A 27,462-nucleotide genomic window follows, 5' to 3' on the forward strand; every position below is an offset into this window, starting at 1 on the left:
CTTATAACGCTAAATAGCGACATTTGGAGTGTATAGATAGGTAGGAATAGTTGGGGGCTCATAGTGAAATCACGCTACCATTCACACGGTAACACACTGTTATCTCAGCAAAGGGTGGAGGCGCCATACGCAGGAAAGAACGCATTGTGCCTTCGAATACCTGCTACCACTTTGTTGCTGAGAGACCGCTATCCGTTGTGTGAGTTCAAGGAGCGCTGATTAGAATCCAAGGACAAGGGGGGAAAAAGTTTGTTTTCCTTCGTTGATAAAACTTCATGTTAAAAGGGGAAGTCGCACAATAGCGTAAGGGTAATAATACGTTTTGTGTAGCGGCTGCATTATTGTGTATGCGACTAGTTGCACAATAGCGTATACGTATTTCCTGTATTGCTGCCGCGTGTTTAAACAAAGCCGTTGAGATTGCATTGTGATATTGATAGCGTGATAGCATTGTTTTAACCACTTAACTGACAAATTCTTTTTCGAAAAACAGCTCCAAAATTGTCGGTTTCTTTTATGATTGAATTAGGTCACGAACATAATTTTAAACTTATCCATCACGATTTTATTTGAAAAAAATATTTTGTGTATATATATATATATATATATATATATATATATAACACACACACACACACACACACACACACACAGTCAGGTGCATAAATATTGGGACATTGACAGAATTTTCATCTTTTGGCCTCTAGTCACCACCACAATGGCTGTGAAATGAAACAAACAAGATGTGCTTTACCTGCAGACTTTCAGATTTAATTTGAGGGTAATTACATCCAAATCAGATACGACCGTGCCAGGCAAGTGGTTAAAGATCTTAGTCGGTGCTGCCATATCTGGGAAAACATTTATTTTTCTGCGCAGGAAAACGGTGTGTAACAGTGAACGTGTGTTGGTAGGGGTAACATGTTCCCTAGCTAGGGGTATCGTAGGACCCTTAGGGGCTAGGCGCCTGGTGTCGCCCTAGTAGTAGAAACCGAAGTCTATACACATAGCAGATGTAGTTGTTGTTTTTGGGCATTGTGATTGAACCGCACAGTTGTGGCATATTGTGATTGTGAACTGAGTAGTGGTGGATGAAATCACTGATTAGGGTAGTTGTTATGGGAATGCTACATGCTAGCAGTGCAAAGTACTCGAAAAGGGATTAGGTGCGTGGAAGCAGCCTGGTTATTCTTCCATAGGTGTGTGGGCGCGTCCTGTTAATATCGTCCACAGGTAAGTGAAAGTAGCCTTGACATTCTATCACCGATTTAAATCTCTATTGAAAAGTTTAGTGTTATTTTCAGAAGATGGGAGCCAAGCAAACGGTAGAGATGTTAGATGATGTGCTGTTCTTGGAAGCGCCGATCGGTTCTGCACGGCATATTATGCATACTAGGTACGGTGCGTACGCAACTATGTACTGTGATGTATGGTTTAAGATGATGAGAATGAGTGTTAGACCTTTTCCCAGAATTGGCAGCTTTGATAAGAAGGTATTGAGCAATGTCCGAGATAGAATCTGTATGGTGCACTCGAGAAAGAAATAGATAAAGTATAACGATTGTTTAAAGCTATGGCAGCACGAGGGGGATATGTAGCTTAGGGGTGTGCATGCAACGCAAACCAGCGTCACACGCAGAGCAAGGTAGCGTTGCAGAAGGTAATGTCAGTAGTTCACGCGCACCACCACCACCGCCCTATGCGGATGGGGGTGAAGGTACAGTCTATGTAAAAGCCCATAAAAATGTAACATGTAACCTGTACCCTCTCTTAAGTAATTATAAGGAACGTGTTGATGATGTAGATGATGACTCTGTTGTGATGTCCGCTCTCTCCCATGTTGCACAAATGTTAAATGTACCACCGCAGCAAGCACAGGTAGCTGCCTCACTAGTACCAGAAATGGAGGTAGCCCTACCCGTACAGGAAGTATTAACCCCCGCTTTAACAGTAGTGGAGATTACTAATACCGTACGTAGTAGCAGTAGGCTGAACCCTCAACTAGGTAATTCTGCCAAAGGTAACATTATGGCAGACATACATCCCGTCCGGACAATAACTGTTCCCAATGGGAATCCGGATGCGAATGGTGTGGTGCCCACAAGAGATGTAGTGATGCATTGTCCTTGGACAAGAGCTGAACTACATTCCATAATGACCGAATTCCCTGACCCTAAGAAGGGATTAGCAAAATGCCAAAGATGTGTGAAAAACTTGGGTAATGCTCACGAGCCAACCAATAAAGATTGGCGAGTGGTGTTAAGGGTGTGTCTTCCGCATAATACCGACATGAAAAAGTTTATCACGGATTGCGTATTGGAGGGAGCTGACCCCTTAACAGACTAGGATAACCAAGGTAACATTACCCGCATAATAACTCAATTGGGTGAATATTTTCCGGTAGTAGTTAACTGGAGTAAAATTTTTACCATAAAACAAAAAGAGAGTGAATCTGCAGAAGATTACTGTACCCGAGCTCTGCAGACTATCACCCAGTACACTGGGATAGAAGATATTAAAGATAGCACCCACCATAGGGAAATGGTCATCACAGTACTTATGGACAATCTGAAGACCCGAGTCCATACCTCTCTACCTGGCTGGAGGGGAGTTACTGTAGACACACTCAGGGAATCTGCTATTGAGCACGATAAAAACATCCTCAAGAAGAGAGAGACCCAGAGCGAGAAGCTAATGGCTGTTAGTATTCTAGCTCTAGAAGGAATGAATGTAACATCACAGCCACCAGACACACATACACAGCTACATGCCCTAACCAATCCTGCACCACCACAAACACAGCCCTACCCCACTTATCACACACAGCCACAATACCCATACTACCCTCAGCCACCATATTACCCTCAAAATTGTTACCCACACTCACAATCTTTCTCTACTGCCCAACCCATACAACTACCTTTTCCCCCACCCCACTCACGACGGTATTTTAACCGCAACCAAGTGGGACATGTAATTAGAAACTGTAAGGTGAAGAGGGTAGGACCCCCTAACCAGGTAGTACCTAGATATCCACATAAGGGATATATGCAGAATGCAGGGAATGTTCCACAGTCACCTGCTCCAGTGGTGGCCTTAAATGCTGTATTGGAGAGTGAGAGTAAACGCTAGGGGGCAGGTCATACCTGTAGTCTACAGCCAGTCAGGTTAACTGAGGATGTTCGAGAAGAACCTGTAATGATATTTGACGTAGCTGGTACTAAACAGTCTTTTCTTGTAGACAGAGGGGTGACCAGATCAGTGATAAAAATCTCCATCTAATTTACAGGTGACCAGCGAAACAGTACCAGCAATGGGTGTAACGGGTAAAGTGCAACATTATCCTTTAATCAAATCTGCAGAGGTTAATATCGGTCCATTGCATACAAGGCATTCTTTTCACTTGGCAGCAGCGGCTCCTACTAACTTACTGGGAAGGGATTTGTTATGTAAGATGGGATGTGTCATATATTGTACCCCTGATGGTATATTTCTAGATATCCCAGAGAGAGTTGTGCATGAGGTGAGGGATATACTGGACACTCCCCAAAGGTTAATGTTTCACTCTACTGTTTCAGATAAAAATCCATCTCAAGTAGAACAAATCTCAGATACCAGGGTCCCTCTGGACCAAAGATGGACAGGACACTGGATTGATGACAAATGTAGCTTCCATAATGGTAAATCTAAAAATCGGTAGACAAGCTCCAAAAATTCCCCAGCACCCGCTAAAACAGGAGGTAGAGATAGGAGTTTATCCCATAAATCAGCGATTATTGCAACAGAGAATTTTAGTCAATACAGTGAGTGTAGCCAACAGTCTCATCTTTCCTGTGAAGAAGAGTGGTGGGAGGGGTTATAGGCTGGTACAAGACCTTAGAGGGGTTAATAAAGTAGTAGAGAGCCAATTCCCCGTAGTGCCAAAACCAGCTGTCATTCTTTTGCAGATCCCACCAAATGCAATTGTACTGTCATTGACCTCTGTTCTGCTTTCTTCTCTGTACCTCTTCATCCTGACTGTCAGTACCTATTTGAATTTATATACAGGGAGGTACAATACACATGGACATGATTTCCCCAAGGATTCATAGACAGCCCCAGTATCTTCTCCCAGGCCTTACACAACTGTTTACAATCTTTTCAACCTGCCAATGGATCTGTTCTAATACAATATGTGGACGATTTATTGTTGTGTTCTGATTCGTTTATGTCATGTTTAAATGATACTAAACTTTTATTGCTTCATCTCTCGCAAACAGGGCACAAGGTTGCTAAGGCCAAACTACAGCCATGCCAGTCCAAGGTTAAATACTTGGGACATTGCCTAACCCAGGGGTTACGACATCTGACCACTGACAGAATCCAAGCCATACAGCATATGACACTGCCGCATAACCAACAGCAAATCCGTACCTTCTTGGGAATGTGTGGATACTGCAGAATGTGGATCCCAGGTTTTTCTATTTTGGCCTTGCCATTACAGGACTTAGGCCCTCATTCAGAGGCGGTCGCAAGAAGCGATCGCTCTCTCTGAATGAGGACGGCCGTTTCTTTTTTTTTAGTGCAGCCTCCTGGTCGCCAGCTAAGCTGTGGGTTACCACCCACAGCTTAGCGACCGACCAGGGTGATGGTCGCGATGGTCAAGACCTGATCGAGCAGGAAGCTCCCCACTGACATCACTGCTGATGTCATTGCGGCCGCCCACAGCTTAGCGACCGACCAGGGTGATGGTCGCGATGGTCAAGACCTGATCGAGCAGGAAGCTCCCCACTGACATCACTGCTGATGTCATTGCGGCCGCCCACAAAATGGCAGGCATTCGCTTGGGATCGCCTCAGTTTGTGTAGCCACCCCCTGCCCCGCCTACAAAACGGACCGAGCTGTTGATCAACATCGACAGCCGGCCCTTTTGTAGTGAGATCCGGAGCGAGAGAGTTTCTCTCTCGCTCTGGGGCTTGCGCATTGCGGCCGCTGCGTGTGCGCAGGGCCTAACCATCGACCAGGTTGCGAGCGCTCGACCAGGTCTGAATGAGGTCCTTAGTCTCTTCCTCAAAGCCCGATCGTGTCATACACACAGAGGAAACAGAGCAGACTTTCCTTAATCTTAAGGATAGTCTGACAAGAGCACCTGCATTGGGAATTCCTGATTATGAAAAACCTTTTGATTTGTACTGTACGGAAGCTAATGGTTGTGCAGCAGGTTTCCTCACACAAAAACATGGCGATGCCAGTAGGCCCGTAGCATACTACAGTGCATAATTGGACACTGTGGCAAGAACACTCCCAACGTGTTTAAGAAGTGTAGCAGCAACTGCTCTATTGGTCAGTAAGAGTGAGGATATAGTATTAGGCCATGATATGATTGTTTATACACCCCATGCTGTATCTGCTTTGCTGAATTCTGCCCAAACCAGACATGTCTCGTCAGCTAGGTCCACAAAATGGGAACTAGCCCTAATAGCACCTGCAAACATCACCATCAAACGGTGCAGTACGTTAAATACAGCAACGTATTTACCATATGTGCAACAGGATGCACAAAGGGTGGAGAGAGGTGAGTCGCTGGTGGAAGGTGAGTTCTGCAGGTATATTGATGCACATGATTGTATGGAATATCTGAATCAAACCTTTACTGCAAGACCTGACATACGGGATACACCTTTAGAAAATGTAGATGTGACATTTTACACGGATGGGAGTTGTCATAGACAAACTGACACTGGAGAGTTATGTACAGGTTATGCTGTGGTTAATGACGAAGACATCATAGAAGCTGAACCCCTTGGTCCACCTCACTCGGCCCAAGTGGCAGAGCTGGTGGTACTAAGGAGAGCTTGTGAATTAGCAGAAGGTAAATCTGCTAATATCTACACTGAATCTAGGTACGCCTTGGGGGTGGTACATGATTTCGGTGCTCTATGGCATCTGAGAAATTTTATTACAGCAGCAGGCACACCAGTCACACATTCCAGACATATAAAAGGACTGACAGCGAACCAATTGCCAAAGGCTGGCCATGATTAAGTGTAAAGCCCATACCTGTGAGGATGATCCAGTGTCACTGGGCAACAACAGGGCAGATGAAGCTGCCAAATGGGCAGCAGGGTTAAAAGTGAATGTGCCAATTAACCAAATGATGTTTCAAATGATTGATATGCAGAAATTAATTGAGATGCAAAATTTGTGTTCCATTCAGGAAAAGGCAGTCTGGAGGTCTAAGGGATGTGGGCAGGAGTCTTCTGGAATCTGGAGAGATGGACAAGTAAACCCAGTGGCCTCCAAGGCGTACTACCCAAGCCTGGCTGAGGCAGCGCACGGTCTGACTCACTTGGGAAAGCAAGGTATGTGCAAATTGGTGAGGGCATACTGGTGCGCACCGGGTTTTTCTTCTCAAGCGGAAAAGAGAGCAATGTCCTGTTTGACCTGCTTGAGGAAAAACATTGGGAAAACAATCCCCACCGAGCAATCCCGCATTCCTCTGACTGACGGACCTTTTCAGGTAATACAAATTGATTTCATCCAATTACCACCCTGCAGGAATCTCAAGTATGTATTAGTGTGCACTGATGTGTTTTCTAATTGGGTTGAGGCATACCCAGCTGCCACCATTACTGCTGCGTTTACTGCTAAGAAGATTGTTCAGGAGTTTGTATGCAGATACGGTATCCCTAGAATTATTGAAAGTGATAGGGGTACTCATTTCACAGGTGATGTCTTCCAAAACGTGTAATTTGATGGGTATTAATAGTAGACTTCACACCCCCTATCGACCGCAAGCCAGCGCCAAGGTGGAGAGAATGAATGGTACCATTAAAAATAAATTAAGTAAGATCATGGCAGAAACTGGACTGGGGTGGCCAGAAGCACTACCACTTGTCCTTCATAGTATCAGGACAACTCCTAGACCCCCTCTCAATCTGTCCCCCTTTGAAATACTGTTTGGTAGACAACCTCATTTGATTGTAAGTCCGCAGGAAGATTTGAAAAGTAACAACGAGGTAACTGTAAGGTATCTTATAACAATGAGTAAACAGTTAAAACAACAGCAACAGCAGAAACTGAAATTGTTGTCACCTGATATGCCTGAAACAAACTGTCATGATGTTGAACCTGGAGAATTTGCTATGATCAGAAATTTCTTGCGTTCAGGTTGTTAGACAGATCGGTGGGAAGGTCCGTATCAGGTGTTGCTGATGAGTACAACTTTATCGAAAGTGGCGGAGAGAGATACCTGGGTCCATTCCACTCATTGTAAGAAGGTCAACCAACCAGTGGAGAGACAAGGCGGAATCGAGACAGATAACATAGACCTGTCAATTGCGAGTCTGTTCTGGGAAGACTAAAGGTTACAGTGAGACACCTGAGCTAAACAAATTTGTAGATCATTGATTTCAGCAATGGATTGGTCTGCTGTGGTTATCTTTGTGTTTTCTCCCAGAGTTCTCATTATCTTGGTTTCGGGATCTCTGGTTTCTGTGATGGAGGACAGAGATAGCAATGGAGTGGAGTTGGGAGAAGGAGTGCTAAACCAACCGGGGGAGTATCTGACCAAACCCAGTATAGTAATTGTTAAGTGATCTGCTATGTTGGAAACTCTGAGACAGTGTGAAGGTCTATCGTCTGAGGAATATTGTATTTGTGAGTTGTGTGGGTCCTTAATTGATGAGAAGTGCATCCAGCAGTGCCAACCTAAGTATAACCAGTATTGGGGTGGGTATCCTTTTAGAGTATTATCATACTTTGGTGAGCAAAGTTTTAAACCAGACTGACTGTTGGGTGTGTTCTCATGTGCCTCAGGGACAGCATAATGTAGGGTTAGTGCTGTTCCCATTAAATGTCTCTGAGGTCTTAGAATTACAACAAGGGAAGACGCTGGATGGAAAATTTCTAAACGCCAAACCACCTAATTTTAAACTCCACCAGTACCAAGTAGATAGATCACTTTTATGTTTGAACATCACCAACTCCAATAAAATAGGAAGTTGGGAGGTGACTGGGAATAACCAGACGATGACCTTCTCGCTAAGAGCTGATTATGAGCCTACAAATTTTGAACTGTTACATACAATTAGGTTAAATGGGAGACACTTCCGGTATCGGTATACATTAAGTAACATCAAAGAAATGGTTGGCAGAGTACCAGAAGGGTACTGTGCTAGGGTTATACAACCAGAAATGTGTATTAGCCAGATGGGAGCACCTGAGATAGGATCATTTGTTAGGGAAATGTGTTGGATGATTATGATGTATTCTATTCCTTATGTTCTCCCCAATGAGGTATATTTTATATGTGGAAGGAAAGCGTATAAGTGGCTCTCTCTGAGTTCTGAAGGTTTGTGTTACCTTGCAAGAGTACTCCCAGAGGTTATGACCGTTACACATAGTGAAATGCTTAGTATTCATAAAAACACACCATCACCGTATCTGCACACACAGTATGAACATAGAGACAAAAGAAATATGATACCTGGTGATGTGCATAAAGCCAAACAGTAATTAGTGAGACAACTGGCTTTCAAGTTTTAGTCGCATTGGATCCCACCAGGATCGCTCGGGATACACTAAATTTCAGATATATCCAAGATCTTGCTAAATTAATAGATAATATCACCGAGATGTATGATGACACATTTAGGTACACAGGTAAGGCGTTACAGGCCTACAAGAAAGAACTGGTGCAACATAGATTAGTTTTAAATTATTTAAGAGCTGTCACTGGGGGTTACTGCGTAACTTTGGCCACCCAATTTGGTGTAAAGTGTTGCACATACATTACAAATGATACCTGTGACCCCTAAGGAGGTGATAGAACGGAAGATGGACGAAATTCTGCAGTTAAAATGGGAATTTCGGAAGAACCATAATACTTCAGTGGCTGAAGTAGAGGAGAAGGTAGAGGAATGGGTTTCATGGCTGAACCCAGTTAAATGGTTCTCCGGTCTAGGAGATTGGGCCCAGGAAATGGTTGCTAGCATAGGTAAACTCCTGATCCTCATACTGGTTGTCATCTTAGTAATTGGCTTGTGTGTCAGGTGTGTTCCTACTGTGCTGAAATGTGGAAAATGTAAAGATAAGGTAAATCGAAAGAATGAAATTATGATGGTGGTTAGAAGTAACAATATGAATACTGAGGTAAACGTAGGACTGCATTACAACCCTGAACTAGAAGGTACCATCATATGATGTATAGATTTAGACATGCATGAAATGTATTATGAAATATTATTTTAAACATCTTAAATAATTCAAGTCCCTATCCCCTTCAAGACTTCCTTTAGAGGTTAAATGCATCCCCACATCTTTCCCATGATCTCCCAAGATCCGTGGTGTGCGTATAAGGGTAGTTTTATGTCCCCCAGAGACACATTATTGATGGTTTAAGAACCACCTCATGCCATCCTATAATATAACATTAAATAATTTGTCATAATGTAAGCCTAAATTAAATTTGTAAAAATCAAAGTTTGATAGCATGTTGTTGGCTATCAAAGGGTGGACTGTCGAAGCCGGATGATTGCCTGAGACAGAATCTGTTAATTAAAATCTGCACGACGCCATTTTGTGAATGGCAACAAGACGCCATTTTGCAATTGGCCGCCCAGCGCCATTTTAGCGAATCTCACACATAAGTACATACGGCGATGCTATTTTTTTAGCATCGTGCGAATCCCACGCAATAGAACACTGTTAAAAGTCCTCATTATATAAATACATACATTTACTAACACATATAATATGAACAACCCTGCAAAACATGTACCACGGTGTACTCCACAAACACGTATATGCACAACGCTAACTAGCGTCTTTTCTTAATATCCTTACACTTACACACTTACATAGGAAGCTTCCCTAGCATTAAGGTTAATATCCGAAGTTTTATTCATTATAAATTATGTAATAAAGCAACTGTATTTAAGATCTCAGGTTTAGTACATAAGCAGACCGTGTTTGGTGCCATTCTGAACCACTGTTTATTTGCAGATTTCCGGTTCCATCGGCAAGGAAATCGCAACATGCATCTGGGAATTATGGATCATAGAGAGATAGGCATTGAAATGTACTCTGTAATGTAATGTTTATTAGCCAGTTTAGACTTGTTCTTCAGCGGGAAAACGGACACAAAGAGCTGTTGGAGGCTGAACTATAACAATACAAACTGACCTATGAACTGCATCGTAACAGGAGAATCAGGAAGAAGAACCAATGGATCATGCCAACTTGTTCTATTGTATTGCCTATCTCTGCCAGGGTTTATATGCAAGCACCTGGATCTGTTAGTCAGTCATCATTTCTTTGCTGTTGACGAAGTTTCATAGTTGATGCCAGGAATCTGGATTCAGAGCGCATGCGTATGTATTCGATTGTACCTAGTGATTGTATAATGTGTTTGCGCTAATTGTATTTAGATCACAGCGTGTAACTATTTGCTTTTTGGTGAATAATATTTTTGTGCTGTGGAAACAGTCTGGAAAGCAATTATTTCTTGTGATACTTATAACGCTAAATAGCGACATTTAGGGTTTATAGATAGGTAGGAATCAATAATAATTTTATATATATATATATATATAATAGTGTCACTAACCATATATTACTTATGCTATGGATGGATGTATAGAGTGTCATCACTGAATCTATACTTGCAGATTTGTGTACTAACCATATAGAATGCAATTCCTTTACATCCTGCAATACTAACAATAAGCAGCCAGGACGTGTTACATTATTAAAGTTTAGACGCTTCTCACATGAAAGATGTTTTCTGCAGGTGGAAACCATTGGTGATGCCTATATGGTTGTGTCAGGATTACCAGTGCGGAATGGGAAGTTGCATGCGCGGGAAATAGCAAGAATGTCGCTGGCACTTCTGGATGCAGTAAAGACTTTCAAAATCCGCCATAGACCAAACACACAACTCCATCTCCGGATAGGAATCCACACAGGTACTATATGCTTCATAGTGATCCATGTGGGTGTGTTGTATTTCTGAATGTATATATATTTATTTTTTTCCACATGTCATCATCAAATCACCATCAAGAACATTGTCTGTCCGGCATATCAACAATACATTCTATCATCAATCTCCCTATATACAGTATTAATCAATGCCCTTATAATCAATTCCCTATATCATAATCAATTCCCTATATCATCATCAATTCCCTATATCATCATCAATCCCAAATATCATCATCAATTCCCTATATCATCATAATCAGTCCCCCGTATCATTATCATCAATCCCTCATATCCTCATCATTAGTCCCCCATATCATCATCAATCCCCCATATAATCATTGTCAGTCTCCCATATCATCATCAATCCCCCATATAATCATTGTCAGTCCCCCATATCATCATCAATCCCCCATATAATCATTGTCAGTCCCCCATATCATCATCAATCCCCCATATAATCATTGTCAGTCCCCCATATCATCATCAATCCCCCATATAATCATGGTCAGTCCCCCATATAATCATTGTCAGTCCCCCATATCATCATCAATCCCCCATATAATCATGGTCAGTCCCCCATATCATCATCAATCCCCCATATAATCATTGTCAGTCCCCCATATCATCATCAATCCCCCATATAATCATTGTCAGTCCCCCATATCATCATCAATCCCCCATATAATCATTGTCAGTCCCCCATATCATCAATCCCCCATATAATCATTGGCAGTCCCCCATATCATCATCAATCCCCCATATAATCATGGTCAGTCCCCCATATCATCATCAATCCCCCATATAATCATCATCAATCCCCCATATAATCATTGTCAGTCCCCCATATCATCAATCCCCCATATAATCATTGTCAGTCCCCCATATCATCATCAATCCCCCATATAATCATTGTCAGTCCCCCATATCATCATCAATCCCCCATATAATCATTGTCAGTCCCCCATATCATATTCGGTCCCTTTTACCTTCATCAATCTCCACATATCTGTTAAGGGCTCAGAGTCACTGGTGGGGAAAGTCCTGCACAGCCTTCAGGGCTGGAGTATCTTGGCAAGATGCGGCCGTATAATTGTGTTGTGGCCTCTGGGGCCTGTAGCAGCGTCTGGGCTGGTTGAGGCCTGAGGGCAGAACGACTTGGCAGGAGAATGCTGAGTAGCTACCAGTGCCACCGGGATGACACTGGCGATGGTGCGCTGGATTGCGCACTCAGGATGCTGAGTCGCTACCAGCGTCGCAGGGATGACACTGGCAATGGTGCGCTGGAGTGCACACTTGGACCACTGAGTAGCGGCCAATGTTGACACTGGCGCTGGACAGAGACTGGCGCTTCAGGTGGAGAAGGCGCACCGTGCCACCTATATAACACAAGCAGCATGAGCAGGTGTAATGTAGACTGCGCCGCCTGGATGGGACAAACGGCAGTAGATAAACACAGTAGAATGGCTCTGGACTCGACTGGAAAACAAGAGACTGGAACAACCGGAAGTACAAGAAACTGTCACCGGCAAGGAGTGAGTGACGGGCTGGCTGGAATATAACAGGAATAGGGCCCAATCAGAGCAAGTTTCCCTAATGACAGATTATTGAGCACCTGGGCTGTATTCAGACAGGAGACTCAATCAGTGTGCACCAGACACTGCACACAGACAGGCAGTAATTAGTGTGCACCAGACACTGCACACAGACAGGAGAATTAGTGTGCACCAGACACTGCACACAGACAGGCAGTAATTAGTGTGCACCAGACACTGCACACAGACAGAAGAATTAGTGTGCACCAGACACTGCACACAGACAGGAGAATTAGTGTGCACCAGACACTGCACACAGACAGGAGAATTAGTGTGCACCAGACACTGCACACAGACAGGAGAATTAGTGTGCACCAGACACTGCACACAGACAGGAGAATTAGTGTGCACCAGACACTGCACACAGACAGGCAGTAATTAGTGTGCACCAGACACTGCACACACAGGCAGTAATTAGTGTGCACCAGACACTGCACACAGACAGGCAGTAATTAGTGTGCACCAGACACTGCACACAGACAGGCAGTAATTAGTGTGCACCAGACACTGCACACAGACAGGCAGTACTTAGTGTGCACCAGACACTGCACACAGACAGGCAGTAATTAGTGTGCACCAGACACTGCACACAGACAGGCAGTAATTAGTGCAGAGGCTCAGCAGCAACCCAGACTGGAGCTGCAACAATATGCTGCTAAACAGGAAGGAGGAGACTTCAGCGAACGCTTGTCCGGCATTCACCCCGCACAGCATTGGCAGCACGGCGGCTTGTGACAATATCATCATCATCCTCCTATATCATCAGTCGCTTATATCCATCATAATCATCAGTCCATTATTTCATCATCCTAAGCAGTCCCTTATATCATCAGTCACTGATATAGTCATCATTAGTCCCTTATATACATCATCAACATTAGCCCTTTATATCTTGATCAGACTCTATCATCATCAGTCCATTTCATCATCATAAACAGTCCCATATCATCAGTCCCTTATATCACCATCAGCAGTCCCTTATATTGTCATCATAATCAGTCCCTTATATCATCATAAACAGTCCTTTATATCATCATAATGATATAAGGGACTCATTATGATGATGATATGAAGGACTGATTATCAGTCCCTTAAATCCGTTATCATAATCAGTCCCTTATATAATCATAAACAGTCCCTTATATAATCATAATCAGTCCTTCATATCATCATAATGAGTCCCTTATATCATTATCAGTCCCTTATATCCGTTATCATAATCAGTCCTTATATCCATTGTCATAATCAGTCCCTTATATAATCATAATCAGTCCTTCTATCCATCATCATAATCAGGTCCTTATATCATCATCATGAGTCCCTTATATCATCATTATCAGTCCCTTATATCATAAACAGTCCCTTATATCATCATAAACAGTCCTTCTATCCATCATCATAATCAGTCCTATTGGGGTATAGGTTGGGAACCAAATCCAGGCACCACTCAGTTAAAGCTTTCAGCTCCCAGGATGCACTGGGTCCACTCTCCCTATAACCCCGCCCCCAAGCCAGAGGCACCTCCGTTTGAGTAGGTGCCCAGCCGGAGTCGGGTCACTGATATTGCAGAGGGGCTGATTAGCAGAGCCCCTAAAGCTATTTTATTTTATTTAATTTTTATGATTTATGGTAGTTTTACACTATCTGCAGAGCGCGCAGCAACAGACTGTCCATTGGACATCTGTGCTGCCGCGCCGTCACCCCGCTGGCGCCGCCAGTACTGATCTGGGGACTTCCCTGACCGGCCGGATCTATGGGGACATGGTAAGGCGGATCACCACTTGCCGTGACCCGCGAATGAGTAGTCATTGCCTCCGGTCTCAGGGGACAGACCGGCGGTGCTGAGGTGGACACAGCCCCCCCCCCCCCCATACCCTGCGCTTCCACTAGACCACCAGGGACAATATCAGCATGGGAAGCCGGCATCCCGGGGGTTAATAGTCAGCCAGGGGAGACAGCCTTCCCTGTTACAGCGGCTCCTCCCCTCAGCTCAGCGCGCCTTTCCAGCCTAAGGTCTGGCGTCCCTGAGCTGCTTCCTCCGCGGGCCACGCTTCCTCTGAGGTCTCCGGCAGCCATTTTATCTCTGTGGTGCATCGCAGATCTCTTAGGACGGCGTTTGGTCCAGTCCCCCTGCGTATCTCATCTATTGGGTCAGTGTACACAGCGCTATAACCTTCCCAGACACTAAATCTGGGTAAGTTGCATGCAGTGTAATAGTGCAGTATATTATATGACATGTTTATGTATATATATATATATATATATATATATATATATACATAAACATATTTCTGCATTGTATGTGACTTATGCTAGTGCTGACTGTCTGTACTTTATTCTCCCACCTGTCAGTGTATATCTATCCCTTTTCTTTACAATCTGCTCTAATACAGGTGTACTTAGGGTAGTTCTGAGACCTCACATACATACATATATATATATATATATATATATATATATATACATACACTTGTCAATATTTGTGAGGTTTTGTCACATACTGTTGCGTGCTGCACGTTGCCATATTTTAGATGGAACTGTGTGTTGCCTACGCTGATAATGGGTCCCTGCAGCTAATCTTAGTGTCAGTCAGGACCGGTATGGCGCTGCTTAATATTTCCACAATGATTGTTGGTCAGATATGTCTGACCAAGAAATAGAGCGCGATACTGCACCCATTTTGCTATCCTGCCTGTCATGTGCTGCAGGTGTGAGTACGGAGGATTTGACTCGGGAAGGGTTATGTATGAGGTGTTTTTTTTCCTCAGACCCTGGCCTCCATTGGGGATCGCCTGACGGCCCTCCACAGTTGTAACCCACTTGGGGTTACCTCAACATGCTACCCTTCCCTCTCAGGGTATCTCGCAGTTCTTGCAGTTTACCCCTGTGACACAGACTATCGCTCCCTACCAGGGTTTTTCACAGCACATGCAATCCCCTCAGGTACCACAGCAGTCTGTCATTTCCCTTGCAGGCCACCCTGGGTGGATGTATTCTCTAAAGCTACGACCTTTCAGACCATATTAGAGAAGAACTAACCTAAGGACGCCCTGTGGTGTCTTCCCAGTCTGTACTGCTGTCTGACACAGATGGGTCGTCAGACTAAGGAGAGATGGATAAAGTGTCTGACTCCGATTCCCTTCGTCACGAGGTGGAGCCTATATCAAGTATTGATATCTAGTTATAGAGAATGATGAACCTGCACCTAAATCAAAACGCCCTCACTTTAAGCAGGTTAAAATGTCTTCGGCTGTGTTCCCCCTCTCTGACCAGAGAGTGGATCACATGGCGGAGGTCTGGCAATTGCCAGGTAAGAGGTATCACTCACAAAATGGTCTCCTGTTACCCATTCCCTGAGGGTCACTGCAAGTAAAGGGAATCACCTCCTGTGGTGGATTCTCTTGTTATTCGCTTGATAAAAAGCGCTACTATGCCTTTCATCCCTTCCCTGAAGATTCTGGGGATAGGAAGGTGGAAGCTTTACCTGAAATCAATGTACTCTCTTTCAGGAGCTGTTGCACGTCCGACCATGGCTATTGCATGGGTGGCTAACGCGGTAGAGAGCTGGGCTGATGCATCCAAGGGTTTCGGCCGCCACTGTATCTGCCCGCCATACCCTGTGGCTGCGCTCATGGAAGGCAGAGGTAGATTCCAAGATAGGTCCTAAAGGATTGCCCTCTAAGGGGGAGGTCTTGTTTGGCCCTGACCTCGACGAGATTGTAGCAGCGTTGACAGTAACACAAACTGCCTTTCTGCCTCTGGCTACTTCCACTACAAGGCCTCGGACTACATCTGTTAAGTCCTTTTATCCTCAAGAAAAGCCTAAAGGCCAGTCCTTTCCTAGGCAGTCGGCCTCCATGAGGGCCGCCATACCCAGAACCAAGCAGAGCTGGACACCGGACGCCCTGCTTCTACACCTGAGGATAAATCCTCGGCCTGACGGGACAGGCCTTCATCTGACCACCACCATGGATGCTTGGGTAAGAGAAGGGGTTTCTCACGGGTACGCCCTCACATTTCTCTGACCGCCTCCCCACCCGTTTTCTACACAGGCCCTACTTCAGACCCGAACAAGGCTTTACAAGTCCAGAAAATACAGTCCTTGCTGTAAGCGGTAATTATGCCAGTCCCACTATCTCTGCGAGGGACTGGTTATCATTCTACTCTTTCTGGTTCAGAAACCAAATGGGTCTCCTTTCAGGCCTATCCTCAAGCTTGAATCTCTAATCAAATTCCTAAAGGTGCCAAAGTTCAGGAGAGATACCCTACGCACCATCATCAAAGCTATGGAGCCTGGGGACTTTATATTCAGGACACATACCTACATGTACCTATAGCGTTCTCTCCGGTTTGCTATGCTACAGCAACACTTCCAATTTTCAGGCTCTGCCCTTTGGACTGTCCACAGTTCCACTGGGGTTTACCAGAATTATGGCTGACAGCCTACCTGCACAGGTGTCCGAATGCTACCGTATCTGGATGGCCTCCTGCTCTTAGCTGTAAATGGCGTTGAAGCTCCTCTGGGAATCAAGCTAAACATTGCTTTCCTTCACAAGCACGGATGGTTAATCAACTGGAAAAAGTCCTCCCTGAATCCCTCACAAGAGAATGATTCATCTGGGAGCCCTGCTGGTCTTTGGACTTTGGACAAAATCTTCACTCTTCAACTACGAGTGCGCAGATGTCTCCACAGTCGACGAGTGTCCATACACTCAGTAATGCAGGTTCTGAAATCTGTGGTGTCCACCTTCGATAGGGTGGAATATGCTCAGTTCCATTCCTGGCCTTTGCAAAATTGATCCTCTCTAGGTGGAGTGGGTTTCTTTATCAGATCAATGTTCAGGCGCTGATGCCGTCTCTGGAGGTGCATCTGTCTCTATCTAGGTGGTTATGGCCATCTCATCTAAACAAGGGTCGCCCCTTTTGGAGCCCGGACTGGGTATTTTTTTCATCGGATGCCAGTCTCTGGGGCTGGGGCCCAGTGACTGGTCCGCACTCCTTTCAGGGCTGTTAATTAACGTATTGGAACTTCGAGCTGTCTAAGGGCCATCACTCTGGCCCAACACATACTTCACGGTAAACCTGTACAGGTTCAGTCTGGCAATGTCACAACAGTGGCTGGCACCAAGTGGACACTCGAAGTCGGGCAGCAATTACAGTAGTGTCGCACATTCTGACATGGGCCAAGGGTCACCTCCCGGCCATCTCTGCAGTGTTCATTCCGGGAGTACTCTATTGGGAAGCAGACTTCCTCAGCCATCACAACATGCATCCCAGGGACAAATGGGGCTGCCAGAGGTGGCCCTCGTGGCCTCCCAACACAATCACAAGCTGCCGGTGTACAGGTCCGAACTGGAGATACCGAAGCAACCTTCGGCGACACATTGTCAGTGAAGTGGACCTTCCAATTTGCGTACCTGTTCCCTTCGGTCTCTCTTCTTCCTCAAGTTCTTCGGAAGTTCAAACAAGTCGGAGGTACTGTCCTGCTGGTGGCTCCAGCTTGACCCAGATGTCACTCGTAATTAGAGTTTTGGAGTTTCTCCATCGACACTCCATTCCTGCTGCCTCAACATCCGGACCTGTTGCAGGGTCTTTGCCTTTCCTTGGACCTGGATTGTCTGTCTTTGACTGCGTCCCGACTGAGGTCCAAAGGATTTTCTGGCTCTGTCATCTTTAGGATGCTTAGAGCACATAAGCCAGCTTCTGCTGGGATCTACCACAGAGTGCGGCATACATATGTCTTAAGGTATCGTGCCAGTAGCTACGTTCCTCTAGTGTTTTGGATTTCCAGAGTCATTGCATTTCTATAAGCTGGATTGGGTCTAGCCCTCCACCTTGCCTCCTTGAAAGTGCACTGTCAGTATGGTTCCAATGTAGAATTTATCCTCTCCCAGCTATCCAGACCTTCCTTCAGGGTGTTCTCTGGATTCTACCTCCCTTTGTCCCCCTTGGGGATCGTTGGGATTTGGCAGTAGTTCTTCGGGCCCTCCAGGGGCCTCCATTTGTACCACTAGATTCGGTAGACTTTACGTGGTTTATGGCTTAGACTCCCTATCTTTTGGCGTTTGCATCTGCCAGGAGAGAGTGTTAGATTTGGGAGCGTCCTCCTGTGGCTCCTTTTTGTGAATATTTCATCAAGACAGGCCTGTGAGTCGCACTCGCCCTGGGTTTCTTCCTTAAGTGGTTTCTAAGTTCCAGGTCATTCAGGAACTTATCGTACCGGCCTTTCAGTCACCAGTCCTCTCGGCAGGTGAGGCCTTATTATCTATGGTCCGTGTTCTCAGGATTTATGTGGACCATACCAGTTCCTTCCGGAAATCAGACTACTTATTTGTGCTCTATGGATTCCACAAGAAAGGATGGCCAGCCAATAAAAAAACATTGGTTAGATGGCTTCGTATGACTATCTCAGAGGCTTACATACAGGAAGGCCTTGCTGTTCCGGCTTCTGTTACTGCTCTCTCTACTCAGTCTGTGGGTCCCTCTTGGACGGCTCGCCATGGTGCCTCGGCTGTTCAGCCTTCCTAGTTCCTTATATCATAATCAGTCCCTTATGTCAATCATCATCAGTCCCTTAAATCATCATAAACAGTCCCTTATATCCATCATAATAATCAGTCACTTATATCATCCTTATCATTCCCTTATGTCCTCCTCATAATCAGTCCCTTATATCATCATTCAGTCCCTTATATCATTATCATAACCAGTCCTTTATATCATCATCTTCATAATCAGTCCCTTATATCATCATAATTAGTCCCTTATATGAGTACCTTATATCATCATCAGTCCAATATATCATCATGTTCATCATCAGTCCCTTATATCATGATCATCATCAGTCCCTTATATCATCATAATCAGTCCCTTATATCATCATCCTCATCAGTCCCTTTTATCATCCTAATCCTCATCAGTCCCTTATATCATCATCACCATCATCCTCAGTCAGTTATATCATCCTCATCAGTCCCTTTTATCATCCTAATCATCATCAGTCCCTTATATCATTATGAGTACCTTATATCATCATCGATCCAATATATCATGTTCATCATCAGTCCTTTATATCATCATCAGTCCCTTATATCATCATCAGTCCCTTATATACTCATAATCAGTCCCCAATATCATCATCCTCATCAGTCCCTTATATCATTATAATGAGTCCCTTATATCATCATCATCAGTCCCTTATATCCACATATAGCTGAGCGCTCGCAAGCGGGTTGATGTTGGCCAAGTGCGCATGTGCACTAGGGAGCCGGCTCCGTCGTGTGCATGCGCGAGACCCGAATAACGACGGCCAAGCCGTTGTTATGGGTCTCGCACCAAAGGAGGCGTGCTGTCAATGGTGAGTGACAGGGCGCCCCCTTTGGTGGGCGTGGCTGCCCAGACGGAGGCGTTCCTATGGGAACACCAACCGTCTGGGGCCGGCCCCACTGACATCACTAGTGATGTCACTGGGAGTGCTTTTGGCTCTGATAGAGCCAAAAGCACTGCAGGGCTTGCGGCAGCGAAACCCTACCACAGGGTCTCGTCGCAAGCCCAATGGTCATGACCATCGCAACCATCTTTTTGGCCGCTCGCTATAGCTGTGGGTGGTCACCCACAGCTATGCGAGCGGCCAGGAGGCCGCTCCAATAATAGGTAGGAGGCCCTGATTCAGAGCGAGCGCTCTTGTCAGAGCGTCCGGCTCTGAATCAGGGCCGTCCTATTTAAATTTGGAGTGGCCTTTTGGACGCTCGCATAGCTGTGGGTTACCACCCACAGTTTATGCGAGCGTCCATGATGATGGTCGCGATGGTCAAGACCATCGCGACCATTGGGTTTGCGACGAGACCCTGCGGTAGGGTCTCGCTGCCGCAAGCCCAGGAGTGATTTTGGCTCTATCAGAGCCAAAATCACTCCCACCGACATCACTAGTGAGGTCAGTGGGGCCGGCCCTAGACGGTAAGCGTTCCCATGGGAACGCCTCCGTCTGGCAGCCACGCCCCCAGCACGCCCACCAAAGGGGGCATGCTGTCAGGGCTACATACAGGTGTAATGTGTATAGGTGACAGGGGTACATACATGGGTAATGTATAGGTGACAGGGGTACATACAGGGGTAATGTGTATAGGTGACAGGGGTACATACAGGGGTAATGTGTATAGGTGACAGGGGTACATACAGGGGTAATGTGTATAGGTGACAGGGGTACATACAGGGGTAATGTGTATAGGTGACAGGGGTACATACAGGGGTAATGTGTATAGGTGACAGGGCTACATACAGGGGTAATGTGTATAGGTGACAGGGCTACAAACAGGGGTAGTGTATAGGTGACAGGGGTACATACAGGGGTAATGTGTATAGGTGACAGGGGTACATACAGGGGTAATGTGTATAGGTGACAGGGGTACATACAGGGGTAAAGTGTATAGGTGACAGGGGTACATACAGGGGTAATGTGTATAGGTGACAGGGGTACATACAGGGGTAATGTGTATAGGTGACAGGGGTACATACAGGGGTAATGTGTATAGGTGACAGGGGTACATACAGGGGTAATGTGTATAGGTGACAGGGGTACATACAGGGGTAATGTGTATAGGTGACAGGGGTACATACAGGGGTAATGTGTATAGGTGACAGGCTACATACAGGGGTAATGTGTATAGGTGACAGGGCTACATACAGAGGTAATGTATAGGTGACAGGGGTAATGTATAGGTGACAGGCACTGCATGGTGAGACAGGCTGTTATCTCTGAGCTGCGGTGGATGAGGGGTTATATGAGGCCTCTTCTCATATTATCTCATTTACTAAACTCCTTATTAGGAAAGTTGTCATATTCCTCGTCCTTATGAGGAGAAACCAGATGGTGCCTGTCAGCTGTTATTATGATCACACACAGGGGTGCACGTAGGCAGCTATTATACAATGCGGCAGCAGGTGTATGACGCCCCCTGTATGACACGCCCTGCTGCATTTGTGATCCCAGCACTGTGACGGAGGTCGCAGACTGGGATCACCATCGCGGCCATCAGCGGTCGATGGTCGCGATGGTGGATGGTTGACCGGCTGCCAGGTTTGCGAGGCCAGGATACTGCGTTGGTTGACGCAGTCCCTCGCCTTGCCACTCCCAGAAAACGGGGCGGATACACCCCCGCACCGCCCCTTAAATGTATCTGCCTGTCAATCAATAACTTTTGGCGTTCGTAAATACTTTTGGGATTACCAAGGCTCAATTATCAATGATGCAGTCACCCCAATCTGTGTATATAAAGCTGCATTATATAGCGGAGCTTGTGAATGCTCAACTACTTACTAATCTACTAAAATGTACATAGTGCGCTAATCATTAGCAATGGCCGAATGGTTATCAGTCGGGACTGAAATATTAATAATAAACATATGTTTAATCACAAACCATATTTAACATGAAATATATAGAAAAATGACATATAAGAGAGATGATAATTACCGTGTGCTCTCAGGTATAGTATCTGACGTGAGAGCAGCAATGGTTTCCCTAATAGAACATCATTACTCCTTTATGGCGTGATATAAACGTCTCTGCACAGAGCCCCGCTATGGTGCGCCCTCTGCTAGTGACCATGTAATGATTGTACAGTAATTTATCATCTCAGCAGCAGACACGCGGTTATTGCTGAGCTTAGGGCCTGATTCAGCAAAGGCTAATACGAGCGCAATCGGACGATTGTTGCGTATGCACCGCAGTGCGTGAACTATTGCAGAGTGATTGACAGGAAGTGACGTTTGTGGGTGGGTGGTAACTGGGGAGGGGTCGGCCAAACGCAGGCGTGTCAGTGTGTGTGAATGCCGTTACAGGGGCGTGCATAAATTAGTCACTGCGATGCCATACGCAGCCTGAGGCCTTTTCGCCTGCGCTGAGGTTATACCAATTCCTGAGTAAGGTCAGGGCTTGTACAAGTGTGCGTGAGGCTGCGATGGTAATCGATGTTACCGATGGTTTTGCAGTCCTGGTAAACATTACGGATGTAAGGTAAAGTGGGCATCGTTATGTAGTGATGCGATGGTACCGATGGTTTCACAGTCTTACTAAACATTACGGATGTAAGGTAAAGTGGGCGTCATTATGTAGTGATGCGATGGTACCGATGGTTTCACAGTCTTACTAAACATTACGGATGTAAGGTGAAGTGGGCGTCGTTATGTAGTGCTGCGATGGTACCGATGGTTTCAGTCTTACTAAACATTACAGATGTAAGGTAAAGTGGGCGTCGTTATGTAGTGCTGCGATGGTACCGATGGTTTCAGTCTTACTAAACATTACAGATGTAAGGTAAAGTGGGCGTCGTTATGTAGTGATGCGATGGTAACGATGGTTTCACAGTCTTACTAAACATTACGGATGTAAGGTAAAGTGGGCGTCGTTATGTAGGGCTGCGATGGTACCGATGGTTTCACAGTCTTACTAAACATTACGGATGTAAGGTAAAGTGGGCGTCGTTATGTAGTGCTGCGATGGTACCGATGGTTTCACAGTCTTACTAAACATTACGGATGTAAGGTAAAGTGGGCGTCATTATGTAGTGATGCGATGGTACCGATGGTTTCACAGTCTTACTAAACATTACGGATGTAAGGTGAAGTGGGCGTCGTTATGTAGTGCTGCGATGGTACCGATGGTTTCAGTCTTACTAAACATTACAGATGTAAGGTAAAGTGGGCGTCGTTATGTAGTGCTGCGATGGTACCGATGGTTTCAGTCTTACTAAACATTACAGATGTAAGGTAAAGTGGGCGTCGTTATGTAGTGATGCGATGGTAACGATGGTTTCACAGTCTTACTAAACATTACGGATGTAAGGTAAAGTGGGCGTCGTTATGTAGGGCTGCGATGGTACCGATGGTTTCACAGTCTTACTAAACATTACAGATGTAAGGTAAAGTGGGCGTCGTTATGTAGTGCTGCGATGGTACCGATGGTTTCACAGTCTTACTAAACATTACGGATGTAAGGTAAAGTGGGCGTCGTTATGTAGTGATGCGATGGTAACGATGGTTTCACAGTCTTACTAAACATTACGGATGTAAGGTAAAGTGGGCGTCGTTATGTAGGGCTGCGATGGTACCGATGGTTTCAGTCTTACTAAACATTACGGATGTAAGGTAAAGTGGGCGTCGTTATGTAGTGCTGCGATGGTAACGATGGTTTCACAGTCTTACTAAACATTACGGATGTAAGGTAAAGTGGGCGTCGTTATGTAGTGCTGCGATGGTACCGATGGTTTCACAGTCTTACTAAACATTACGGATGTAAGGTAAAGTGGGCGTCGTTATGTAGTGATGAGATTGCAGAGTGATCAGAATGGATTAGCATATTATCGCAGTTGAACTCCGTGCGTAATCGCTATTGCACTCGCAGTTGCGTTCTGTAGTGAATCAGGCTCATAGCCCATATAATTACCGCGGCCTGGCTCACTATTGTCCGTCTGACAGCGATCCGGCATATACAGAATGATCACACGCGGTGCACACACGGTCAGTACGCTCCGGACTTGCCGGCTGGAAACAGGTGCATATGATGGCGCAGTGTGATTCACAGGCAGCAGGGAATAGACTCGCCATGTACACAGCGCTAGAATTCCGTATACTCGCTACTTCACCTGTGAATTACCGGTAAGCTATAACCATCGAGGGGGGCTTATTATCGAGGTTCACTGTCGCTTTTTGCCTTTTCCCACCAGAGGCTTTCTAAAGAGTAAAGATGCCCTGATGTGACTGTCCTTCTATCCCCCAAGTAAAGGGTCCAATTGGATAGTCCAAGTAATTGTCACTGTCACCGTAATTGTCATTGTCACCGTAATTGTCATTGTCACTGTAATTGTCATTGTCACTGTATCATTGTCATTGTCACTGTAATTGTCATTGTCACTGTAATTGTCATTGTCACTGTATCATTGTCATTGTCACTGTAATTGTCATTGTCACTGTAATTGTCATTGTATCATTGTCACTGTAATTGTCATTGTCACTGTAATTGTCATTGTCACTGTAATTGTCATTCTATCATTGTCACTGTATCATTGTCACTGTAATTGTCATTGTCACTGTAATTGTCATTGTCACTGTAATTGTCATCGTCATTGTCACTGTATCATTGTCATTGTCATTGTATCATTGTCACTGTATCATTGTCACTGTAATTGTCATTGTCACTGTAATTGTCATTGTCACTGTAATTGTCACTCTATCATTGTCACCGTAATTGTCATTGTCACTGTAATTGTCATTGTCACTGTAATTGTCATCGTCATTGTCACTGTATCATTGTCACTGTAATTGTCATTGTCACTGTAATTGTCATTGTCACTGTAATTGTCACTCTATCATTGTCACCGTAATTGTCATTGTCACTGTATCATTGTCACCGTAATTGTCATTGTCACCGTAATTGTCATTGTCACTGTAATTGTCAGACTTCAGCCACTTCCATCATTTCCTGGGAGATCAGGTTTTTTTTCTCCGTCTAATAATGCTTTTGTATTTGTGTATTTTTTTCATTTTATATAAAAAGGTGCAGAGTGACATAAAAGTATATAAAGTTCCGATCTGATATTTATAAAAATCTAAATAAATCACGATTTTTCCAATAAGCACAAACTCTATATAAAAATATTTCCTTAATAACATCATCCTTATTTGGGGATTGTACCCTTGGTGCTGTGGACTGAACTACGTTTAAAGTTCTCCAGATACAAATAACCGTTGGAGACATCTTTAATTCTGATAAAACGTGGTTCTTGGAAGTAGTGCAGACACAGGGTCTCATTCAGACCCGCTCGCAAGCGGGTCGATGTTGAGGCCTTGCGCAAGCCCCTGAGCGAGATAATTTTTCTCACTACAAAAGGGGCGGCTGTCGATGTTGATTGACAACTCGCTCCGTTTTGTAGTCTGGGGGGGGTGGCTGGCCAAACGGAGGCGTTCCTGAAGGAACGCCTGCCGTTTGGGGGTGGCCCCACTGACATCACTCGTGATGCCAGTGATGAGCTTCTGACTCTTTTAGAGCCGAAAGCTCACTGGGGCTCACTGCGGCAGACGAGACCCTACCACAAGGGTCTCGTCCCAAGCCCCGATGGTTGCGATGGTCTTGACCATCAACCCGGTCGCTCGCTAAAGCTGTGCACACGTTAGTGAATGGCAAGCTCTTTACAGAGAAGCGGCCGCTCGCATTTTGCTAGCGGCTCTGAATGAGGTCCACAGGCCGGGTATGGAACGGCGCTTGGTTGTGCATCGGGAAGCATAGGACGCGTGGCCTGCAGGCAGGACGATACACTACGCCACCTGTGCTTAGCTCTTACATGGGCAGGGGGACGTGGGTCTGCACACACTTCTGTCACCCAAGTCCTTCCTTATTTTTGTGCATCATTAGCCAGGTGCAGCCGAGGAACTAGGGGTGACCATCAATGGTTTAAATCATCCAAGGGTCTCCATCTATGGTTTTCTGACATGATGGCGCCATCAATGGGGAACCTGTAATGGACGTCCCTACCGTGTTACCAGGAGAGTTACTATTGTCAGGTGATGCATGTTTCCTTACATCTACTCTGGGAAACGACTGTACCGATTATAGGAACACCAAGTATGCGCTCTGTACTCCTCTCCCCACGCAGGACGGCACAGCGCTGGCACAGACTGGGTCTCATACATTATGTCTTGTGGGAGTCGTCTTGCACCTCTCATGTCAGCGCAGAGAAGCATTTTCTGAATCCATACGAAGCTTCTCTCAGCTGTAATAAAGATGGCCCAACATCCGCTGGTGCTCAGGAACAGAAGCCATGACACGTGCGCTATTATCGGACCAAATGTGAAATTATTATGTAAGGGTTGTAAAGGAAGTGACCTCCTCTCCACAAACCTATGGGGGGGCGAATGCCAAGAATGTGCATTACATAGACCAAATAGTGCACAGAAATACTCCGGGCTTTCATGTCAGGAATGTCCGCTGTCCGCATTTAACACTCTGCCTCTTGGACAACTTACTCTCGTGGATGTTTGCTGGTAATCTGCTGCTTGTCAGACGCCTTCAGCTGTAATTGGAGTTAATACATTTTTCTGTTAAACAAAGACGAGTGGTGGATAAATATATTCCTAAAAAGGAGAGAAGATTCCAGATCCGACTCCACAGAAACATTTGAAGATCCATTAAAGAGAGAAGTGTGAGGCCGGATATTGGGAGAAGCTGTGTAACTGACAGGGATAAGTGTCCTGGCCCAGCAGTGTAAGGTGAGGAAGTCCTCTTAGTACATAGGTGTACCATGTGAGGCCGGATATTGGGAGAAGCTGTGTAACTGACAGGGGATAAGTGTTAACGATACTGGATCAGAACCTCTATACACACCTTCCTATACCTTCTAATGTCCTGCCTATACCTTCTAATGATGACGCTATTTTGCGTACGCAGTCATACCATAAATAAAGACTTAGACGTGGAATCTGTGGTTCCAAAGCACAAGTGTTATTCAGGTAAAAGTTCAGACAGTTACACGCAATTGATCTAGACACAATTTAGGTGCAAAAGGAAAATTATACAGACCCAAGTACAGTATACATACGCAGGCGCTTCCGGACCCAGAGATAGGCATCAGCAAGAGACCCCTAGTCATACAGCGTTCAGCACGAAGACTGAGAACCAGCGTTCGTGCACACATATTTATACCCCTCCAGAATAAACAGGACAATAGGGAAGTTTGTTGCTGATGTCATTGGTTCCCAGGGGAGAAGCATCTGTTACAGCACATTTAACAGGCTGGTTCAAATAGACTCTCCCTGTCTCTAACAGCTGGGGGTCTTCCTCTTCACACCCCCTGCAACATTCTAACAGTTGTTCATGAAATATAAATTTTGTTGCTTGTAGGCTCTGCGATCC

The 27,462-nt window shown here is 45.2% G+C and overlaps 1 protein-coding gene across 1 annotated transcript in view; it reads left to right on the plus strand.

The window, feature by feature from the left end:
• The window catches only part of LOC148430947 (atrial natriuretic peptide receptor 2-like), a gene marked incomplete at its 5' end in the record, with an annotated part of 72,404 nt that overhangs the window by 37,370 nt on the left and 7,572 nt on the right, over positions 1-27,462 (plus strand). The window contains one exon of the mRNA XM_088466408.1: positions 10,772-10,946. Coding sequence (XP_088322534.1) covers positions 10,772-10,946 — 175 coding nt within the window. The remainder of the gene's footprint in view (positions 1-10,771; positions 10,947-27,462) is intronic.

The sequence above is a fragment of the Taudactylus pleione genome, unplaced genomic scaffold, assembly GCF_031769625.1.
Source record: "Taudactylus pleione unplaced genomic scaffold, aTauple2 ptg003059l, whole genome shotgun sequence".
Taxonomy (NCBI): Eukaryota; Metazoa; Chordata; class Amphibia; order Anura; family Myobatrachidae; genus Taudactylus; species Taudactylus pleione.